Source organism: Microtus pennsylvanicus, chromosome 8 (assembly GCF_037038515.1).
Source record: "Microtus pennsylvanicus isolate mMicPen1 chromosome 8, mMicPen1.hap1, whole genome shotgun sequence".
Lineage (NCBI taxonomy): Eukaryota > Metazoa > Chordata > Mammalia > Rodentia > Cricetidae > Microtus > Microtus pennsylvanicus.
In genome coordinates, this window is record NC_134586.1 from 9561071 (window position 1) to 9584370 (window position 23300).

The 23300-nt window shown below is 42.3% G+C and overlaps 1 protein-coding gene across 44 annotated transcripts in view; it reads right to left on the bottom strand.

Moving 5' to 3' along the window:
- The window catches only part of Plekha5 (pleckstrin homology domain containing A5), a 166802-nt gene that overhangs the window by 62892 nt on the left and 80610 nt on the right, over positions 1-23300 (bottom strand). For 43 of the 44 annotated variants that reach the window (XR_012911552.1, XR_012911551.1, XM_075982422.1 and 40 more), the window contains 4 exons: positions 6805-6888; positions 5965-6085; positions 5236-5340; positions 3448-3520 (listed from right to left, as the gene is read on the bottom strand). Coding sequence is in view for 42 of the 44 variants with exons in the window: in XM_075982422.1 (XP_075838537.1) it covers positions 3448-3520; positions 5236-5340; positions 5965-6085; positions 6805-6888 (383 nt within the window). In the remaining 2 variants the exon portion in view is untranslated. Of the gene's footprint in view, positions 1-3447; positions 3521-5235; positions 5341-5964; positions 6086-6804; positions 6889-18265; positions 18352-23300 lie in introns of those variants that run through there. The other variant, XM_075982436.1, reaches the window with a different exon arrangement.

Consider the following 23300-nt stretch of genomic DNA (forward strand, 5'->3'; position numbering starts at 1 on the left):
GAGCATTTATAATCAATAATAAATCTAAAAAGGATAGATTATTGAATCTACTTTAATCTAAAACACAACTGCTAATCTCAAAATGTTTTACATTAGTATGAATTTTGGTTAATTAATACAAATTTAAAGTCATTTTTGCTACATTATATGTATGTTTCTACTCTTGTTTGGGGTATTGTGTTTATGCAACTCATTTAAAAATGTAATGCATAATTTAAAAACAGGTTAGTCATCTACAGTAATCAAATCTATAGTTATCAATATAATCAAGCTTGCAAAAAATAGGTATGTTTTCAGGGCTAAACAGATATATTTAGATAGATATATATGGTCTTCAAGCACTTCAAAGACCTACAAAATATGGCATTTAAAGTATTTAATAACCTAAAGTTTTTCATGACAGTGAGACATGTCTGCTACTGATAGCACCAATCTGCTTCAAAAAATGATGATGGGCATGAAGAACCTCTGTATGGAGTTTGCTTTCTTCATGGCAAAAGCTAATCATTTGGGCAAAGAAACTGTTCTTGCCTTGATTGTTGACAGTTACTGTTCAAAATGAACCAGAAGAATTTTTTTTTTTTTAAAAAGTGGCTGCCAAACTTTGCCAAGACAAGGTAGGACAATCCTTCAAAATTCCCTGCTTCTCACAAACATCTGTCAGATATACTACGCCTGTAGGCAAAAGACAGATGCCCCAACATAACAAAAGAACTGTTTGGATGACTGTTCAGGTAGCCAGATGTCACTATTGCTACATAACATTACACCCTTCTGGGTTTTTTTTTTTTGAGTTAAAGACTAAATAATTAGATTTATTGTTTTCCTTAGTTATAATAAAAGGTAAATTAGGTGTAAAACTTTATACTCACAAAGATAAGAAAGCTGACTGGCCTATGGCTAGGCAGAATATCATTAGGAGCTGCATTAGACTAAGGGGATGCTGGGAAGGAGGAGGAGGAGTTGCCAGCCAGATTCAGAAGCAGCAAACTCTCAAATGCCTCTACAGATCTGCGAGTATGGCATTTAACAAAAGAGCTTCTAACACAGAGACATGCCAGCTTTCACAGCACCCAATAGCTGCTCCAAGAAGATGCATGGTTTCAAAAGACCTTCTGCCTCCAGGCTTTGCCTTTAGGTTTGGCAAAGCTATCCACAGCAAAAAGCGGCCTTCCACCTCTTCAACTTCCTAGATGTTTCAGGGAATCCATCTTCTCACCCCACCAAGACAGGGAGACTAAATCTTCCCCCCATATGAAAAATCTTTGGACCCTCTTATACTCAACAGCTAATGGCAAGCACTGCTTCTAAGACTGGTGTTCTCCAAGGACAAGGAAAAATTGCCTGCATAGCTAAAAAGCTACCTCATATCTGCTCATTTATCCCTCCCAGATCTGTCTAATGGCATTTGATAACTAAACGTACTGGCAGGTCATTACTTTATTTGTTAAGCTTCCTGCTAAAATACAGACAAGTGTGCCTCTTTAGCAGGCTTCAAAGTCTAGGATTTAACAGGTTTCATGAGTATCCTAAAAGTAATAGTCTTTTGCTATGACAGATACCTACAGGTTCCTGAAAATAAGTTCTATTTTTGCATCAAAAATCAGGTCTGGCAAAAAACTAACAGTCTCCAGAGCCTATTTTAACCCCAGCCAGTTTCAAGCACATTTTCTGGTCACTTCTGCTGTCTGGGCCAAGACAAAACACTCTCCAGGCAATGCCAACACCTGCCCTATTTCCTGGGACTTCATCATTGGTACCAACTCTCCTGGATCAAGGACACCCGCCAACTAAAATCTGGTTGTATCCGATACACCTGAGCCTCACCTATACAACCAGAGCACTTCTGACAGTTAATGACTTCCCATGGCTAGCCCCATTTATAGGGCCAATAATAACAATATTTTTTGTCATAGCCACCCGCCTTCTCATCACCCTCAAAAAGCAGCTGCCTGAGGACTCCAGGATGACAGTAAACTGGATGCCATTCCAGCCAAAACTCTCGCTGAACATGAGCTCACTAACTCCCAGCTCCCCCCTCCCCCATGTCGCCCCATGCCATCAGGAAATAGCCGGACTTGAGCCAATGGCCCTTTATCCATAAAGGCTTAAAATGTTGGTCCTAAGCATCACCTCAGCTCTCTGTTACCCTTATACAAAGAGTCTGGAATGTAATACCGGGCTGGGAAGCCTCCTCCCCCTGGAAAGCCTGCCAAGCACTGACCCCTCCCTAGGGAGAGTCAGGACCACTCCCATAGGCTATTTAGGCTGCCATTCAGAAAGGGAACACCAGATTCGGTCTAATCTGGTCTAATTGAAATATTCTGCATTGACAGAGAGACTCTTAGAAATATTCCTAACAGGTAGCACAAGCCTGCCCACATCCCAGCTATTTGGGAGGTGAAGCTGGATTTGAGGTAACACCGTGAGAAAAAAAATACACTATGAAAGCTTGTTTTAATAATTTCCTAATGAGAAAAACCAGAAGGAATCTTTCATATCCATCATGGAGAATGAAGGGGCGCATTTCCCTAGTAACCCCTGCAGGTTTTCAGTGCCAATACTAAGAGTCTGCTTTGTGTCTTTCATATAACCTTTTCCATGTTGGAAGAAAATGATCATTGACTTTTCAGCACTCTGGCTGAGGAAGGAAGTTCAAGTTCAAGGGTAGCCTGGACTAAGCTAGACTTGACTGTCTCAAAAGAACAAAAACAAGCAACCCAAATAGATGCATAAATGTACACACACATTTATATCAATAATGAATATTTTTTCATTTTTCAACCAATTATATAATTCCTGACATTACACTCACTTGGATAAAATCACAGCTATGGGCAGTCTATAAATCCACAGCTAGAGCTCACAAAATTAACATATATAAAAGCCTTAGCTGGCAGTGATGGTCATGTCTATAATCCCAGAAGCTAGGAGGCTGAAGCAAGTTCACTGGTTCCAGGCTAGCTCTGGTACAGTGTCATATGCCAGCTCCAAAACCAAGTACCCAACCAAGGACTTTATCTCTAGGTGCCATATTCAAAGACAGGGTGGCAGACTATTCTTAAGCTCTTTGCACAAAACAAAATCAGAATACAGGAAGCAGACCAAAACCACAGCAGCCTTCAAGCCAGGTGTGGTGACACACACCAGTAATGGCAGCACTCAAGAGGCAGAGGCAGAGGCAGGTGGAGCTCTGTGATCAAGGCTAGGCTGGCCTGCAGTGTGAGCTCCAGCCAGGGCCACACTGTGAGACCCTGTTTCCACTCTGCTTACAGCCCTGCTCTGCCTTCTGCCATATTCTAGGGACACTGCACCTTGGCTTGGTGAAGAAAGGTTTTCTCGACATCATCTGTAAACAGCAACAGTATTCCTGTCTTTTAGGACACAGCTACTGCTTAGTACACACTGCAGTTATGGACTAAGATACTCAGCAGCTGATGAACTCACCTCTGTAATAAAACAGGCAAAGGTCAGAAAGCACAAACCAGCGTTTCTTCCACAGCTTCATGCCGGTACTGTCCTGCATTAAACAACAGATTGAAGATACTTCTGATATACATTTTGATATGCATGTAACACAACCTAATTAAAAGACCTATCAGAAAGTTCTGATCTGTTACTTTGCATTGCCAGGTAACTCTAGCATGTTTCAAAACGCCAGAAAGAATATTTCTACCATAGAGAAAGGATGGATAGTTGAGAATGCAGACATGCTGCCCTTGATTTGATCACAATGCTTATGTGTGTGAAAGTCACATGGTCCTTCATAAATAAATAAAATTTTTATATTCTGACTAAGGAAAATTTTCAGGGACTTGTATTATGTTAATTAAGATGGTCGTAAGCTGACTGTTCTCTGAAGAGTGGCCGACGCCACCTGAAACTCACTCTTCTGAACACGTGAGCTTGTGAGGAGAGAACAGGGAGGCATGAAATGGTGTACAGACTCACTCTGCTAACCACGTTTAATCAACATGTTAATCACCAACAAGAAGCAAAAACATGTGCATTGAAATTATTTGAAGGGTAAGATGATTAAAATGAACAAGAATGAAAAACCTTAGTAGATAAATTTAGTGAGTAAATATTCTTCCATCTGTGGTTAGGTTTTGCTCATCCTGCAAGAGACTGCGTTCTCTTTAGCTAAAACTAAGTGATCACTTCATAAAACTATCAGCTTCAAATGAGATCACACTCTTTTTTTTTTTTTTTTTTTTTTGGTTTTTCGAGACAGGGTTTCTCTGTGAGATCACACTCTTAATAATATATTTCTTGCTAATCTAACAGTGATCTTAAAATGATAGAGATAAAATACGGGTAGAAAAAAACATCCTAAATGTAAAATGTTTATCTTTAAAATGGAGGAGGAACCAGAAGCCCAAGGGGAACATGCTTGTCCTTCGGATCTTTCTTTGGATCAGACAGGAGAGCCACAAAAATTTTAAGGTCACATATCCATTGCTAAACATTCACACCAGTAACACTGTGCCATAAGGTCCAACCGTGGGAATGAGAAGCAACATCTGCAGCTGTCTTACTGAGTGGCCATTGGCCGCCAGTGGGTCTAATGGTGTCAAGCTGCTTAAGTATAGGGAGCAGGTAAGATGAACACGGAGTCCCTCTTACAATCTCGATATGCAGAGATGCTTGAGCATGGACTTCAGGATGGTTCTCGGGGAAGCAGCACCTCAGGAGTACTGCACAGCAAATGTACTATGTGTTTGAATGAGTAAATGTTATTAGGGCCACCAGAAGTCAATCACTGACTATAAAGAAATGGATCTGCAAGATCACTAAGCCACTGATGTAATTAAAAAAACTTTTCCTTGAGCTTGGAATTGAGCCCAATGTGGCCTTGAACTTGTTTGCCTTGCCGGTGCCTCCCGAATACTGGGATTACAGGCATGGGCCACGAGCCTCGTTTAAAGTGCTTTTAGATTCAGTGGCCATGGGGGTCCCCACATGTTTGGGGTACTCTAACGAGACATTTAAACATCTATGAGATGTGCCAATGACCAGGTCAGGTAACTGGTATGACTGCCTGGGTAAGAGAGAGTGAAAGGCAGGTAACAGATTGCATGCTGGGTGTCATCTCAGTTACTGGTAGTCACTGTCTGAAACCCACAGGAAACACAGCTTCAAAACAGTAAAAACGAATCCCTCATTTATAAAAATCCTTAGTCACCAGCTTCCCAGACAGTCATGCTTTAACCCTATCCGAGAGGAGATAAGTACCTGCTTATACAGCCAGCCGCGCCTCACCACAGGGGCGTTAGGATTTCTTTTAATTGAATTGGACCTTTTTCCAAAATTATGAACCTTTTTGGAGGCACGTGACGTCTAAACAGGAGAAAGCAGGGCAGAACATATAGTATTAAGGGTTGGAGCTTTAAGATTTTCTCTACTTTTATCATTTTCATCTTTTTCCAGATTTCTCTGATATTTGGAGGAAAAATTATAATTCTACTTTTGCAGGCTTATTTCAAGTATAAGAACGGTACACAAAGAAATGTAATTTCTAGGTTACGACATTAATTTTGCCCTTAAAAGTTTAGTTGATTCAAAATTTAATAATGTGAAATACTTCTTACTATACAGAAAGATGAATTTCAAAAAACAGTTAAATCTGAAATACAGATGGTAAATTTATACTTGCAAAAATAAAGAATATATAAAAGTTTAGTCGACTGAACAGAAGGCCCATTTCCTCATACAAACATCCACAATGTTTACAAAATTACTGAATATCTCCACTCAGTAGCTACAAGATATGCAGGCCTCTAAAATTTTGTTAATCTATATTTGAAGCTATTCTTTATGCCATTACTACTATTATAATTAGTACCATGCAATAACAAAAATGTAATTATCATTCTCTAATTCCAATTTTAAGTCTACAATGAGTAGTAGCAATAGCTACAAACGGATACTTCTAACAAATTAACACTAAGCAGGTTCACTTACTCTGCCCACAGGGCTCATGGGATGCACAGCATAGTCGGAAGCCATGGTGTAATTGGAAGCTTCATTTATCATACTTATAGGTCGCTCCTTCTTTTCTTCAGATGTCATGGCTGCAACAGTCCTGCAAAGACACCCATGCTGCAGCCTGCTGTCCCTGTGAAGAGCGCCCCAGCAAGGCCTCCCCAAGTTATAAAGGCGGCCTGCTTTTCAACAGGAGTTACCGTAAAGTTATACTTCATGCTATTACCACTTTAAACCAACACTTCTACGTGTAGCTCATAAGCATTAGTGCAGATAGTCTTGGTCATCCAAATTGAAAAATTAAAAAAAAAAAATCAATGCAAGGGTTTGAGCCACGTGATTGGCATGCACAAGGCTATGGACTCAATTCCATGCATCTGCACGTGCACACACACAAATTACAATGCTAACTATTCTAATGTTATAAATAACTAATAGCTGAACAGTTTTATGGCATATAATGTAGGAAATGGTGGGAGAGATGTGTCCAAAAAAAAAAAAAGTTGATAGAAAATGGTTAATTACTACAACCCTAGACTGTAGGTGAGAAAACAGCTCCACTCAGTCCAATAGACCACGTTTGCAGATTTCTTTACCTGGTATCCTGAGCTCCAGAACTGAGAGCCAGAATTTAAGTTCTCAAGAAAGAGCTTCTAAAATTACATTCCTCAGGAAATGTTTCTCTGCGATAGTAAACAGCTTACACTGATATATCTGACTGCATATGTCCAGATAAAGAAAGCTGTCAACTGCGCTGGGGCATACGTGTGTCACACACGGGTCACAGCAATCCCACGGAACCCGACTCTCTTCACTTACTGGTCGTTCACCACAAAGATACAGTTATCCTGGGATGGCTGTCCTGTGACTGGATGCTTGCAGGTCACTTTCCTTTCATTGTGGCTGAAAGAATAAAAGAAAAAAATGAATTATGTGGGATACTTCTATAATCATTTCTCTAACAGTTTACAGTAAAGCATCTACATTAAAACTCTGACATTGAAGTCACTGAGCAAACACAGCTCTCCTCGGCTTACTGCGGTGTGCTGCGGTGACTGCAGAGCAGACACAGTGCCACCAAGTCTGAGATCTCAATACTTCATAAACCAAGTGCTGCTGACCAGGGCAGCTACCATCGTATCTTATATTTCTCAGATGAGCCACAAACACAATGAATGAGCATCTGACAGTCTCCTTTAATTCAGGCCCAAGTTTGGCGCATTTCAGAGAGGAAACACCTCAGGGGCATCAGTACACTATGCTCTCATAAAGCTAAGAATAAAGCGTATGTTTAAATCAACATATTCTTTAACAGCTTCATATATGTATATATTACATTCTGGTCACATGCACCAGCGCCACCCTCTCTTACGCCCTCTTCTGTGTTAATATGCAGAATTCTTTAATGGGTGCCCACTTGGCCTTGTGAGAGGTAGTTGGTATCCAGCTATGGCTCTTGAACATTGTCTTTGGTACAAAGCAGGGGTAACCGATCCAGATTGCAGAGGCAGAGAGACAAAGATTCCTCTCCTCAGTTCTACCAAATGTGTCTCCTGCTTCTCTGCAAACCACATGTTCACACTGTATTTGCCATTCTCTCCCACAGCTCACCAGGTTTGCTTTGGTCGATTTTACTTCCAAAGGCTCAAAATCAGACCAAGAATATCCTTGGTTCTACTGTAATGTGTTTGGCAATGTCGTCCAAGGAGCTTCATACGTTAGAGAATGAACTGAGCACAGCACAAATCTTGTGTTTGCTTATTTTTGTTTCTAAATCTGTGGAAAAACACTATTCTTTTTTAATCTGTGGAAAACCCCTACGAATGCAGAAAACTGCATCTAGAAGACACAGCCACCAAAACTGATAAGACAAACATCTGCACGCACACAATACCCACCAGTTGCTTCTAGTTCATGGGGTATTTATGAAACACACCATACCTAATGATACAACTTCATGTTCCGTTCTAGACAATCACTCTAACACCTGCCAGTAACTCATATGCTGAAGCCCGCCTAACAATGCCCACTTCCTCAAGCAAACTGTATTCCCTTTCAAAGGCAAAACTATTATAGCAGCCTCTGCCTTTCCTAACTTAGAAGACTGGATTGTCAGCTCTATGGGATTTCACCCTTATTCCTGTATCACTATTGCTTTTAACCCAATTTCTCCACAAACTCTGGACTTGTCACAGCCTGATTGTGTGTGTGTACATGTGCGCGTACACACATACGTGTGATGCTGTGCATGGCCATGTGTATGCATGTAGGACTTGTAGCGTCCTGCTCTATTGCTTTCGACTTTACTATGTAGACACAGTCTCTCTGAACCAGAAGCCTGCTCTTAGGCTGGGCTGGCTGCCCTGCAATCTCTTGGAATCTGTCTTTCTCAAAGATGGGGTTATTAGCATGCTATGCCACACCCAGCATTTGTGTGTGCTATGCTATGGGAACTCGGGTCCTCATGCACACAGAACAAATGCTCTCAGCACCCAGCCTTTTCCTCAGGCTCCATACATTTAGATTCTGGGCTGCTGCTGAAGCTCAGGAGTGGAATATATGCTTAGCATGCTCCAGGCTTTCGGCTTGAGCTGGAGGTAGCACTCAAAAACAAAACTAAACTTGTCAAGAGATCTGGTACTCTCCATGAATGAAAAGAGAAAGTAGAAAAGATATATTTTTTCTGTTTTTTTAAAAAATGTAAATTTGTGTTTCTAAGAGAAGTCTTGCAAAAGGGGATAAAACTCAGGTCTTGACTCACAATTGCTAAAGACGGACACAGAACACTTCTGTGACAACCCCTGCTCCACCTCACTCTACCCATGCCTCCCAAAAGCCTAGACAGAAACTCTGAAATTTTGACAAAGATGCTGAAGTATAGCTTTCCACAGTTGATAGTTTCTGATGAGGGACTCAGTTTTCTTTAAGGGGCTGGCCACTGGGAGTTTGACCATGTTCCATTGAGTATATGGGCAACACAAATTGGACTCCCCCCCCTCTTTTGTTGGGGGGGAGTCATAAAGTGGGGAGGGAAAGGCCTGGGAAGACTGGGAGTGGGGTGTGATAGGGGTGCATTATGTGAAATTACCAACCAACCAGCAAAAGCATTACATTAAAAAAAAACCTAAGACTTGGAAAAAAAACCACACTTATAGCCATGGAACTAATGAGTTCCCTCGTCTTGAAACCACTGCAGCAAAGTTGGAAAGCCTCACTTAAAGACGATGATGGCAGGTGCTTCCTACTCTTCTCTTTCCCTCTAGAACATCTCTATTTGTAGATCAAGATGGGGGTGGAAGGGTGGGAGGGTGGTCATGGTGGGTGGCAGCGTGCATGCGTGTGTGTGTGTGTCTCTGTGTGTGTCTATTTAATAGAAGACATCTTCTGCATGTTGGAAACTGTCACTGGAATCTACTGGGTGTAGGTAGAGTCTACAGTATGCTAAACATTTTATCATGTGCAGGAGAGTGGTCCACATCAAGGCAGCCCTGAAAGGCCCCTGTGCCTAGGGAGGGAAGCCTGCCTTGCACAGCACAGCCTTTGATAGTGAGCTCCACTAAGTGGGAAGCATTTCTTCACTATCCTGCATTTCTCCAAACACAACAGAATGACATGGACATTCCTATAAAAAAATCATATACTTTTCCTTTTCTTTCTCTCTTTCAGTTTTTCAAAACATGGTTTCTTTGTGGTTATCCTAGCTGTCCTAGAACTCACTCTGAAGACCAGGCTGGCCTTGAACTCAGAGATCTGCCTCCCTCTATTTCCCAAGTGCTGGAAATAAAGGCGTACACCACCACTGCCCAGCAAATTTCTAGTTTCTAAAATGATATGAGCCAGAATTACTGAAGGAACACTCTCACCCTTCAGACCACTGACAAATGAAAAACCTTGTTCTAAAGCCTGTTAGCAAGTGAGGGCCACACAGCACAGTTCTTTAGAGTGTAGAAACCAACCAAGAGGAGCAGATATAAACGCTACACAAGTTAGTACATAATGACTTCTTTGAATCAAGTATGTATGGGTAAGGACTATTTCCCAAATTAAAAGACAGAATTTTACAGGAGGGGTGTCTGAGTGGTAGGTAACCTGCATGAGGTCCCGAGGTTCAATCCCCAGGACTTCATCCTTATTGTTTACCTTGTCCTTTTTACGTGGGTACCCTATTAGGCTCAAACTGACCACAGTGTCCCTGTACCATGTACACAGACTGTAACAGTCCAGAGTACAGTTTTTCTTGGCATTTACTTTTCGGGTTAGGCAATGCGCCACAGCCTTTCTTCTCTAGAGTTCTGTCAGGCAAACAGAGCAAAGTCCGTGCCTAACTCAGCAGCAGCAGCAGCAGCAGCAGCAGCAGCAGAAATAACGGCACTGTCATAAGCCCACACAGTCCAATCAAGCCTAATGGCTAATCTGTAACCCATATGGAGGAAATTAAATCAATGAGACTACACAGTGGTATCTCGGATAGAGAAGCGAAGTGCAAGGCTTTCGTGGACACAGCAGCTTTCTGTGTGGGGTAAAGAAAAGACTCCCACTAGCAGACTATAATTACCGCACACTCTCTAAGGGAAAAGAAAGCAAACTGGCCAGTTCCATCCTTTGGGAAGTTTTGGGAAGGTCAGGAAGATGATTTAATCACAACATAAGATTTCTTGAGGCTGTGCCTCATGGTCTCAAAAATGCTTTAATATTTTGGCCAATAACTATCTTCTGGCTATTCTTAGTACTATAAGTTCCCTGTAGAATCATTTGCTTTTGTTGTCTTAAGAAAAACAATTTATTTCATAGTGTGCTAGTCTGATTCTGTGATTATAACAAACTATCTCAGATTGTTAATTAAGAGAAAACTTTGGTGATTCAACTAATTAACTGACTGCTTCCAATACTTAGAGCCTTCCAGGCAGGACATTCATGCTGAGAACCCTGCTGAGCAAGCTCTACTCCCCGGGCTGCAAGGCCCAGCAGGGTCCCTTTGTGGAAGCCTGCTCTCACTGACCTAAGGACCTCGTGAAAGGTCCTACCTCCCACTGCCTCCCAATAGGGACTCAGGGACCAGGCCTAAATGGGCCTCTGAGGGATGCCCAGCATCCAAACTACAGTGTGTGGCTGACCTCAGTGACTGCAGCAGATAGTGAAACCACCGCTACTACGCTGCCAATAACAGCTGATGTGATCTTTGTAATGAGAGACTAAAGCTTTATGGGTGGTGGTGTTTTAATGTAACTGGCAACAAAGCTGGAAATACAACCATTAAGGAAAAAAAAGTATATGTTTTAGAAAACTGCCCCAAAGATCTTGTTGGTCTCGTTAAGCTAAGACGTGAGTCCACACGACCTATGAGTCATCTCAAGGGAGAAAGGATTTGATTTAGCGAAAGCAAAACAGGACTGCACGGTGAGGCTTGGCAGCTGCAGCCTGCTAACTCTTTTGGCAACCACTAGCAAAGCCAGCATTGCGTTGCTCCGGGAGCCTGACCCACAGGTCACCACATACCTGCGACTGTGAGAGCAGGAGGCAGAGGCCTGTGGGAACCGTGGAAGCCGCTGTGCTCCTCCCAGGCAGGGCAGAAGCCTGCAGCCAGCAGCTCAGACGTGTGCGTGCAGCCCATTTTGTACACACGTCTATGCGGCAGAAAGAGCACCAGAGCTCATATGCTGTTCAAGTTTAGTTGACAGCTCAAGGCTGTTACACAAGACACCACAAGGCAGTCATATTCTCTGGCATGCTCTGAAGTTAGAGATGCTTATCAGTAGAACACATACCACCATCATTGACAATGAAACGTGATTAGCTTTAAAACCATGCCTGTAGCCGCTAGTTAGTTATTAAATTCATGAATTCAACACTGGCTCAAGACAATGTTTATATTATTAAGTGGAAAATTCACTAATGCTTTATATAGCAAGCTATTTATTTTCATTAACAAACAGGAGGGAAATATTATTTTGAAATCTGTCCACCACAATCAAGGTTTTACCAACTTATTTACAGACTAAAAATAAGCTGGCATAAGAGACTGGGCCTACAATTAAACTCAAAATTTTAGGAACAGAACAGAAAAGAAAGAAACACCCTGACTTTCTTGAAAAATCCAATTCTTGGGCCTGGGTTATGTGGGAAAGCAACCACACAGTTAGCAATGCGAAGTATGTAACTGTTTAGAATCACACGAAGCAAATCCTCATTTCCTCTCCCCACAGCAGTTCCAAAGGCCTTTAATTCAGCTCTAAGCTTCCAGACATGCGCTTAGCCTCAGGGATTCATTTTCCTGCCATGCAGATCTCCTTGGGGCTTAACCCTTTATTTCCCACCCTTCTCCCCGCATTTAGGAAACAGATCACCTCTGACATCTTGGGAGAGAGGAGGGAGACCAAGTGTGTGGGAACCTCACTCGGCTCTTTCCCAGCAGGGCACAGCGGTCACTGGTGGCAGTTCTCACCGTGACAGCACTGCTGTCTTGCTGTACTGGGGACCTGCGCTTGACAGTCCTCAGAGTCCCTCTGAAGTGGGGTCATGAGTTACACTGCATAGGCTGACCCACCCGCCACGTCTACCCCCACCGGCCACGGCTGCCTTCCCTCAGACGGCCACATCCTTTCTACAGCTTCCCCTGCCCTGTGGTCCTGCCCTCACCGTCTGCTGCAATGGCACCCAGGGCAGGCAGCAGCACAATTTGCTCAGAAGTCCGTCCCTTCCCCCGGGGACAGGGAGTGCAGACTAGGACACCGCTTTGCTAGGGTTCCTCCAGGCCCCGCAGCCAGCCTCACCACAGCAGCACGTCCATCTGAAGCTATCACGAAACCGCCAATTCCCATCTAATTTAAACGCAATGCCTTCCCGTCTTGCTATGCTCTCAAGCTTTGTAGCCATTTTGTTCTCTTAGTCAGCTGTTCCAATGAAAATTATCACCTCAGCAGATTTAGAAATGTTATGTCACATTCTCCTGTCACAGGTACCACAGAGTACAAATGCCACCAAGGCATGTATCACACCAACAGGAACTGAAAATCTGGTTCAGCCTAACCCAGGAAAGGGGCTTAAAGCTGGGTGGGAAAACGTGAGCCGGCTGCAAGGAGCCAAGCAGAAGGCTGAAAGTTTCCTTAAGGACTAGAACAGCAGTGCAGAACCCGAGAGCACACACCCCAGGGAGAGTATAAACTGCCCCCCGAAAAAGCTCTTAAAAATAAAAATAGCATTTACATTACATATACCTATAAAAAGAAACACTTGCAGTAGATTTTAAATAATTCTGAGGTAACTCAAGAATAATTCAATTAGCACTACGCTAGTTAAAGACAAAATGTTCCTGTCACATTCACCTGAGCGTCACAACAGGGCTGTATCTTGGACCACTTGGTAAATTAAAGGCAAAAAAAAAAAAGACTAAAATAATTCCAACCCACCCCTTTACCCACAGACAACTGGTTAGAGTGCGACTTAGGATGTTTACCCTTCCACCCCAGACAGGGTTTCTCTCGGTAGCCCTGGCTGTCCTCGAACTCAGAGATCTGTCTGCTTCTGCCTCCCCAGTGCTGGGATTAAAGCTGTGTGTTATTACTACCTGGCTAGGATGCTTGTCTTAATGAAAACAATAGCTAGCATTGTACGGTCAAGATAGAAATAGGAATTTAAGATATGTATAAAAATTTGGGATGGCTGGGTTATAGTGACGTACCCTTTAATCCCGGCACTCAGGAGGCAGAGGTAGGCGGATCTCTGTGAGTTCGAGGCCAGCGTGGTCTACAAGAGCTAGTTCCAGGACAGGCTCCAAAGCTACAGAGAAACTCTGCCTTGAAAAACCAGAAAAAAACAAAAATAAAAACAAACAAACAAACCAAAAAACAAAACAGGGTGATTGTCTGCCAAGTATAAAAAACTGAAGCCATGGTGTTTCTGGTAATGGGTAGAACTCATCCCCTGAGAGAAGACAGCATGCACCACCTCAGGCACTGGTGCATCGCTGAAGTGGGAGGGGGGTGGGGGCTGCACGTACACAGAGCAGCTCTATCCCTGAGGTAAGGCCACTGGAGTGCCACATTCAGGGCAGTCTATCTACTTCTTAAGTTTCCATTGCAAATTACCAAATACATTTCTCCGTGCCTGTTACAAACACATGTTTTTCTGATCCTAAGACATTTTAGAAAGATCTTTAATTTACATCGATGTAACTACTTCTTCATGTAAAATGTGCACCAAAGAAAAATAACATATAATTGGAAGGATAGAGGGTTTGGTAACATCAAGTCATATTAATGAGTACGCCTTACCAAATCGTGGTTGAACTAGAATGTGCTAGAAGAATTGGTTGCTAAAGACAAATACAACCGGATGTTTCCTTGATTTAAAAGATTATGGCTACCTGCATCATCTTTAATATGAAATAAAATGACACAGACAACTACAGTTTACAGGACAAGGAATACGGCCTATGCTTAGAAGTTATTGTTGACCTAGAGTGGAAAAGCTCATACAGAGCCACACAGCACAATAAAAATGATTACGGGGTATATTACAGTGGTTTAAAGGACTATTCAAAAAATGGCAAAGAAATTTGTACACAAAATATTGTCACAAAACTTTGTCATTTAAAAAGCAAGAATGTGGCATTTAAAAGTATATAACCTATAACTTCATGAATTCAGACAACTCTACCACTCCCTAATGAATGCTAATTAGTAATAGTCCTTAGTAACATCGATTAAATAGACATTTATTGTACCACTGGGAAGGAAGCAAACAGCAAACTAGAAAAAAAACCAAGTTCAAGCCTTAGTTCTTAGGCTGTCACTCTAGACACGGAACACACCTCTACCCAACACATAACCACACAGTTTAATCTAGACACGGAACCACCTCTACCCTACAAACTAACCACACAGTTTAATCTAGACACGGAACCACCTCTACCCTACACACTAACCACACAGTTTAATCTAGACACAGAACCCACCTCTACCCTACACACTAACCACACAGTTTAATCTAGACACGGAACCACCTCTACCCTACACACTAACCACACAGTTTAATCTAGACACGGAACCACCTCTACCCTACACACTAACCACACAGTTTAATCTAGACACAGAACCCACCTCTACCCTACACACTAACCACACAGTTTAATCTAGACACGGAACACACCTCTACCCTACACACTAACCACATAGTTTAATCTAGACACGGAACACACCTCTACCCTACACACTAACCACACAGTTTAACCTAGACACGGAACCCACCTCTACCCTACACACTAACCACACAGTTTAATCTAGACACGGAACCACCTCTACCCTACACACTAACCACACAGTTTAATCTAGACACGGAACCACCTCTACCCTACACACTAACCACACAGTTTAATCTAGACACGGGACATACCTCTACCCTACACACTAACCACACAGTTTAATCTAGACACGGGACATACCTCTACACAACACACTAACCACACAGTTTAATCTAGACACGGGACATACCTCTACCCTACACACTAACCACACAGTTTAATCTAGACATGGAACACACCTCTACCCTACACATGAACCACACAGTTTAACCTAGACATGGAACACACCTCTACCCTACACACGAACCACACAGTTTAATCTAGACACGGGACATACCTCTACACAACACACTAACCACACAGTTTAATCTAGACACGGGACATACCTCTACACAACACATTAACCACACAGTTTAAAGCACTCTGACTGCTTTGGTGGGAAGGAAGCATTCTTAAGAATCAAACTTGAGAGCCAAGTAAACCATACAATTCAAATAGAAAAATGTTAATGATTTAATTTACTAGTCTTTTAAAATTTTTTATTTTTAAATTTCATGTGCATGGTTTTTTGTCTGCAAGTATTTAAGTGTACCGTGTACACGCAGTTCCCGAGGAGGCCAGAAAGGGGAGTTGCGCACCTTGGAACTGGAGTTACAGATGGCTGTGAGGTGCCATGTAGATGTGGAGAACTGAACTTGCGTCCCCTGGAAGAGCAGCAGGTGCTCTCAACCACTGAGCCAACTCTCCAGCGTCTTAATTCACTTATTGTTCACTCCACAGTGTTTACTTATTTTTAGAAAACTACATGAGCTGTGTTGAAACAATTTTCTCATGAGCATAAGTCAAATAACGCCCATGTGAAACAAGTTCAACTTCCTTTCATCTATTGCTTTTCATCCATTCAAGTGAGCCCTGCAACACAGCCTCAAACGCAAGCAAGCCCATAACGACAAAAAGTAACAGAGCTGTAGACAAAACATGGGCAGCAGAGTAAAGTTTACCCAGCACTTACGGTCCAGTTTAGTCACCAGCCAACTGCTGCAGGGTGCCCAGGGCAAGAGCTGAGTGAGGCCCACTTCCTCTCGGAGATGAGTAGAGAGGGGACAACTACCTACGAGGGCAGAAGTGTGGGCCTGCACCTGAGACACTGACTCCAACAAGGCTGCTGTGGAAGGTTATCAGCTGGCTGGGTCTGTGGGTCAGGCTTGCATCTCTGCAGTAAGATGGGATCTCTCGAATACAGAGATTCTTTTCTCTCGCTTAACTTGCTTCCTAACTTTAGTTATTCACGCTGACATGTGCTCAAGCATCTAATATGCCCAATGTTTTGTTCTGCTTACCACAAGAGAACGAAATACAGAGTGGGAGCCTGAAAAGGGCTGAGACAGCCATCTGAGTTACCACAGCAGCGTCTTCCCAAAGCGGTTGCCTTCTACTACTTTAGAGCCAGGGAATCTTGTAGGTCCACAGCGAGTCATCTCCCTGCAGCGATGCTTACCATCCTTCTGTCAGATTTAATTTCCTGTTCATTCAAAAAGAAGTTACAGCAGACCCTTCTCACTTGAGCTTTGGTGGCAGCCAGTGACCTCTGATGTCATAATGCCTCAAAACCGTCTTTGTCTGAGCTGTGTGTGCCTCATCTGTTCCGAGGCACCATACCATGGCAACACACTGCTTTGGTTTAAAACACAGACTTAAAAACACGTTCAAATGTTTTAAGTGAACTCATGATAAATTTTTAAAGGGACTAGAAATACCCATGACTTTTCCATACACAGCGCTTCTTAAATTTTCTAGCTTTGGGCTAAGTCCTAGGTAGAAGCTGAAAACTCAGCAACTTCAGGGAAAAACTGTGAATCTCAACGCTGTCAAGTTCAATAAAACGAACATGAAGCCCCATTTCTATGCTTCCAAATCTGTAAGTAAAATATACTACACTGCAAGTCATAAGGTGGCAACCTAGCCCTTAAATTTGAAATCCTACATAATGCCAAAAATAATTATTCATATAAAAACACGTATAATAAATCATTCATATTTGTTATATAAAATTGAGACAAAAATACTTATTAGCAATTATTGCCCTTTCCTCATATAAATCTTCTATTCTTAAGTTGGAATCAAAACTGCCTCTGAACCTTCATAAAAAGCTTAATGCCATAAAAGTCACTAGGAAGACTTAAAATCTCCAATATGCACAACATAAACAATGTATCCATAAAGCAAAGCAAAGAAATTGTAGTAAAAGAGCCTTCAAAAATAAAAGGAGGCTCAGACAATATAACTTTCTTATATCATGCTTTCCAATGAAATACATTTATATTGTAATTCAAAGAAATTTGAATTGGTATTTCAAGTAAGAGTAAATTCTTAAAGTCACATTTGTTGGTCTCAACAACTTATGTTCCTAAAACTTCCTCCAGTAGGAAAAAAACACTGTCTCTAATATAAAATTTTCTGCTAGCATTTTGTTCTTAAAGTTTAGGTTAGTAAGGATTCCTACTTTGAATCACATCACAGAAACAGCCCCAGATTAGAGAAACAAAGGAAATTTAAGTTAAGTGTTAATTTAAGCTATACTGAAATTTTTTAACATTATTCATCAGTATTGTCTATATTTTCCAAAAGAATATTTGAAGAATTATTCATCTAATTCTGAGGCGGGTGTACCCAATTTCTCATCTGAGTGTAAGGTAAACTGATTTGTTTAAAAAAAAAAATCTTGGCTTTAAAGTAAATCATGTCTATGATATATTAACGTAGCTGGGAGTTAAGGACAGACAAAGAGGAAGACATTTCTGACACTGATTTCTTAAAATGGCCAAATCATGTGCAAACCAGATAAACATATGCACATGACTCTAACAGTTTAGAAGTATTAGGATATGCAGACCCTCTGCGCTGGGTACCTGCGTGGCACCGGGTGCAGAGTGATCATTAGAGACCAGTCACTGACAGCACGGTGAACAGACAGTCACTCACCTCCTTCAAGACACTCGGACCGGGGATGGAAACAGACTCAGCTCCTTTGTCTCTGAGCGGCTCTCAGTGAGTCCTGTGAGGACCAAACACCAAGGAAACGCACTGTGGCTTTCAGGCTGGCCTGCCACTCTCAAGTCTGACACCACACTGACGTCACACTCTAGCCTGGCATTGCAGCCGCAAATTAAAGCAGCTTCTCCAGGAAGAATGTGTTATGATTAAGCTTGCCTTCTAGCCAAAAAATAAAATATGACTTCAATTTCCTTAAATGTGGAATAGAAAATGGGGTAAAATACCAAGGTATACGATCACAGATAGCTTTCAAAGGGAATGCTTAGTGAGAAATTTAAAATAAACGCTCTAAATAATTGGGCATTTTCTGCTTGTAAGCACACTAAAAGGACTTCTTTTTTTTTTTTCTTTTTTTCGAGACAGGGTTTCTCTCTGTAGCCCTGGGTGTCCTACAACTCACTCTGTAGACTAGGCTGGCCTCAAACTCAAGAGATCCACCTGCCTCTGCCTCCTGAGTGCTGGGATTAAAGTACCCCCCCCATTATACTATTTCAAAATTCAACACATGAAAGACAGAAAGAGAACTGAAGTACCTGTCTTCTGCCCCGCAGAGAAGACGATTCACTACTATGTCTAGCACCTCACCGACCCACGCGGGCCTCACCTCGCAGTCCAAGTGGCTTCTGTTCTTACCTTAGTTTTACTGAAGAAACTGAGGCTGAGTCATGTTGCTGATAAAACCTGGAACTGTGAGTGTCCCCACTGCCCAGGCATTTTGTTAATGATCAAAAGACAGTCTGCTGAAATACACCTTGAGACCAAAGGTTGTGTACACAGGAGGTTACCGCAGCAGACCATTCTCACAAAGGTCCCATGTCCCTAACTTTCATTAGATGGCTTCCTGCTACTTAGTTAACCCTGGGCACTAACAGACACCTATGTTCAATTTCTAGCTATAAGTAATTAAAAAAGTGTCATTGTGTATCATCCTGCATTTTTGTGTGTTTAGCTACAAAGGATAATTCCTAAATGCGGAAAGAATATCAGAGAGTGTGTACAGCTTTAGGTCTATACTGTCCTCTTTAAATAGCTGACAACTTATACATGCACTCCAGCACACCCCATTTCTTCATTCCCTGTATATTGGCTCAGACCGAACACTGACGACCACTTTTCTTCTTGGCACACCTGACAGAGAGAATGCGCCGTGCCGCTCCACGGTTCTGTCTGCGGATGTGCGGTTCTGTCCGCGATGTGCGTCCTGCAGGAAGCAGTCCACCCTAATTAATGGTCAAAGGCAACCACCCTGGAGTCTGGTGCCAGACAGGTCACCTAGCCTCAGCTTTCTGGTAAGGAAAACAATCTAATCCTATGGGTTTTCTGTGAGAGTGACAAAAACCCTATCAAGCCACCTAGCCAAAAGCCGACTCATTTAATGGCTGACCGCATTTCTTCTACAGTTCATGCCTTTTTCACAAGATGGTAACTTATATGAGAAGGGCAAACTACTTTACCAAATGTACTGCAAATACCTTGTTAGAATGTTAATGGTACAATACTCTTAAAATATGTTAACTGGGGCTATCTTAAAACCAAATTTAACACACAGTCTAAAGCACCCCCTGTCTCTGAAACTGCTATAACAAAAATTAAAACCAGAGGACAAAATTGCTTAATTATATAGTCTGAAATATAAGAAAGCAGGCCAACAGTTTGCTAAAACCGGAAGGTTGTACATATGGCTCATAATCCTCCCCTTCTTTTGTAGGTTAAGATTTTGCTAATTTCAATTATAATCAACTTAAGACTTTTTACACTAAGAAAGAAAACAATCCTAGTCTTAGAAAATAAAGAAGTCAACAAAACTACCTTCACAATCCAAAATGCAAAGGAAGAGTCCCTTTAAACAGCAGAAATCATTATCAACTGGTAAAGAGAACGAGAGCTACAATACAGAAGGCTTATTATCTCCCACAGGAATTAGACTCTATTACCTGATGAAGAGTTCCTTAGCAGGGCAGTTCTGTAACAAAGCCTTCCCAGCTCACTAAGCCAAACATAGTGTTCATATGCCAGCATCTAGGAAAGCCCAGACGAGAGGAGCGTGAGGTAGAGGCCAGCTGTAGCTACAGTGAGACCGACTGCTGAACTTAATTATCAAAATGATTCCACTGAGAGATGTCTAGGCCTGGCGATGCACAGCCCTGGGTAAATCTTGGAGGGCATTTCCTAAGGACTGACATGGGAAAGTGGGGGGTGGTGGGAGAAAGATTCACCATGAATGTGGGTGGGGATTCTATGGATCTGACTGAGAAGAGGAGGAGCCCAGGGCACACGTGCAAGCTCCATTCTTCCCAAGAAAGTGTTCCCACGTAAGTACGTGAGCACCGCTGACATCATCTGTGGACATCAGAGTTCAGCTTCCCAGCCTTTCTATGTGGACCCGGCAACCAGGACTGTCCAGTGTGCAAGTAGCCATTATCGAGCTTCCTCGCCTCCTATTATGCAAAAGCCACTCAAATAAATCCCTTTGTACTGTTCTGTCTGCCTGTACTCTCACAGTTTGTTTGTTTGTTTATTTATTTATTTATTTATTTATTATGCATACAATATTCTGTCTGTGTGTATGCCTGCAGGCCAGAAGAAAGCACCAGACCCATAACAGATGGCTGTGAGCCACTATGTGGTTGCTGGGAATTGAACTCAGGACCTTTGGAAGAGCAGGCAATGCTCTTAACCTCTGAGCCATCTCTCCAGCCCCCACAGTTTTTTCTTTTAGTTTTGATCCTCTACAAAACCTTGATTAGAAATGAGCTACTTTTGGCCAAACTGCATGGCTCCCCATGCATTTCTCCCCTGCGTCTAAGCTCCTGGTGCTCACTGTGAACTGGTTAAAAGCAGCTGGTACAAACATGTCATAGCCTGAATGCTACACTGTCTTGAAAGGTTCTTTTTTCAGCTAATTAGCTCATCACTTTTCAGTTTATATTCATTCAAGGTTTCAGGACACGCATAAACTACCAACAGATTCTTTGCTGCAATGTAACATGACCGTTTCCAGTCCAATTTCCAATAGCCATTGATCCCTTCTAAACCTCAGAGAACAGTCTTTATTGTATGTTTCAATAGGTTCTAGTTTTCCAAACTCCTACCAGAATGGTCCTCAGCTCGGCTTACATCATTCTAGGTGCTCTAGTCTACATTTCCAAACTCCTGCACACTCCTCTCACATGTCATTTCTCTACCCTAATGCCCACATGGTCAGGTTTAGTTACAGCAGTTCTACTCCCCAATTTTTCTACCAGTTATTTTTGCCCTGTTCAGGCAGAATCTCTGACAGAGGCGACGTCAGGGAGGGTCCACTTGTTTTCAGTTATGTGCATCCATCATGGCTGGGAAGGCATGCCCAAGTGGCCACTTCCTCACCAAGGGCTGGGTGTTAGTGGCTGATCACGTCACAGCAGACCAAAAAACTGAGAGAACGCTACACAGGAGCGAGGGGCTGAGTACAGTCTTCAAAGTTCACCTCCTAAAAGTTCCACAGCTTCCCCAACTAGTGCCACCATTTAGGGAGCTGGGTTTAATATGAACACTGGAGCACATTTCAGATTAAAATCATGACAACCTATCCTGTTTTAAGGAAACAATAAAAAAAATACCAACTACCCAGATGAGCAAAATAATGTACTAAAAAGAAAGTTTCCTACTATCCTAGCATATCTGATTTAGATATAATCCATATCAAGGCAGAACTTAAAAAAATGAAAACATAGCACAGTGTTAGCAGAGTCCCACAGAGGGATGGATGGTGGTTATACATAGCGCTCCCTGAGGAAGAGGATAAAACCAAGCAACAGAGATCTGTTCGGAGTCTGTGAATTACCAGGGACATTAAGAGTGACAAGCCAACCAAGCACTTGGTTTGTGAAGTTACCATGCCTGTATGGTTTCTTTGGGCCCTTCCCCCGTTTATTCACTGTTCACAATTCACCACAGGAAAACCGTGGTGAGGCCATGGGAGAATAAGACAAGGTCCCTCTTCTCAAGGTCACAACAGGACAAACTGACAGTTTAATAAGAGAGAGCAGACTGTAAACAAATCATTAAACAGAACCTGATTTGCAGAGCCCAGAAGAGGAAACAGCTCACTGCCGGGGGGGATGTGTGGAAACCACTAACAACGTGACCACTGACCTGACGATTGCAAGATGAAATCTGCCAAGCAGCACACGCCAGCCATACATACATACATACATACATACATACATACCCTGAACTCCCCACCTGCAAAAGCTTCCCAATAGCAAGCAAACTATTTACTTAAAAATATTATTAACAATAAGGCAATTCTCATGTACCTTGTTCAGTTCTGTCCAGCTCATCTCAAATACCTGCGCTGAGAACATTTTCAGGAAGAAAGTGGAGAGAAGACTGACATCCCACTACACTGTTGGAGCTAATCAAGTTCAAATCAGTATGGAATCCTAAATCACAACTAATCTCAATATTCTTTTCATGTTTCTCTAACGTACAGGGCAGAAGCCATGCCTCATAAAAACAGAGGGGACCAGTGCGGTGGATGAGCAGGCAAAAGTTATTGCCATGTAAGCCTGATGACATGAATTTAATTCCTGAAGCCCATGTTAGAAGGAGAATGAAGTCCCTAGAAGGGGCATGCACACCTCCTCCATACACAGTAAAAACAAAGCATTTTTAAAAAGCAACGAGAAGGGTTAGAGTTGGCACTCGCTGTCCTAACAAAGGATCAGGGTTGGATTCCTAGCACCCACATGGTGACTCACAACCATCTGTAACTCCAGTTTCAGTACAGCCAATCTCTCTGGCCACTGCGGGTACCAGGAACACACATGGTAAGACGATAATACATACACACAGTCAAGACACACATACATAGTAAATAATAGAAAGAAAGAGAGAGAAAGTTCAGTGAGCTTCTCCTAAGAACTTTGCACCAACACAAAAGTATGGTCCAACACACCTCTAGTACATCTGTGGGGTGACC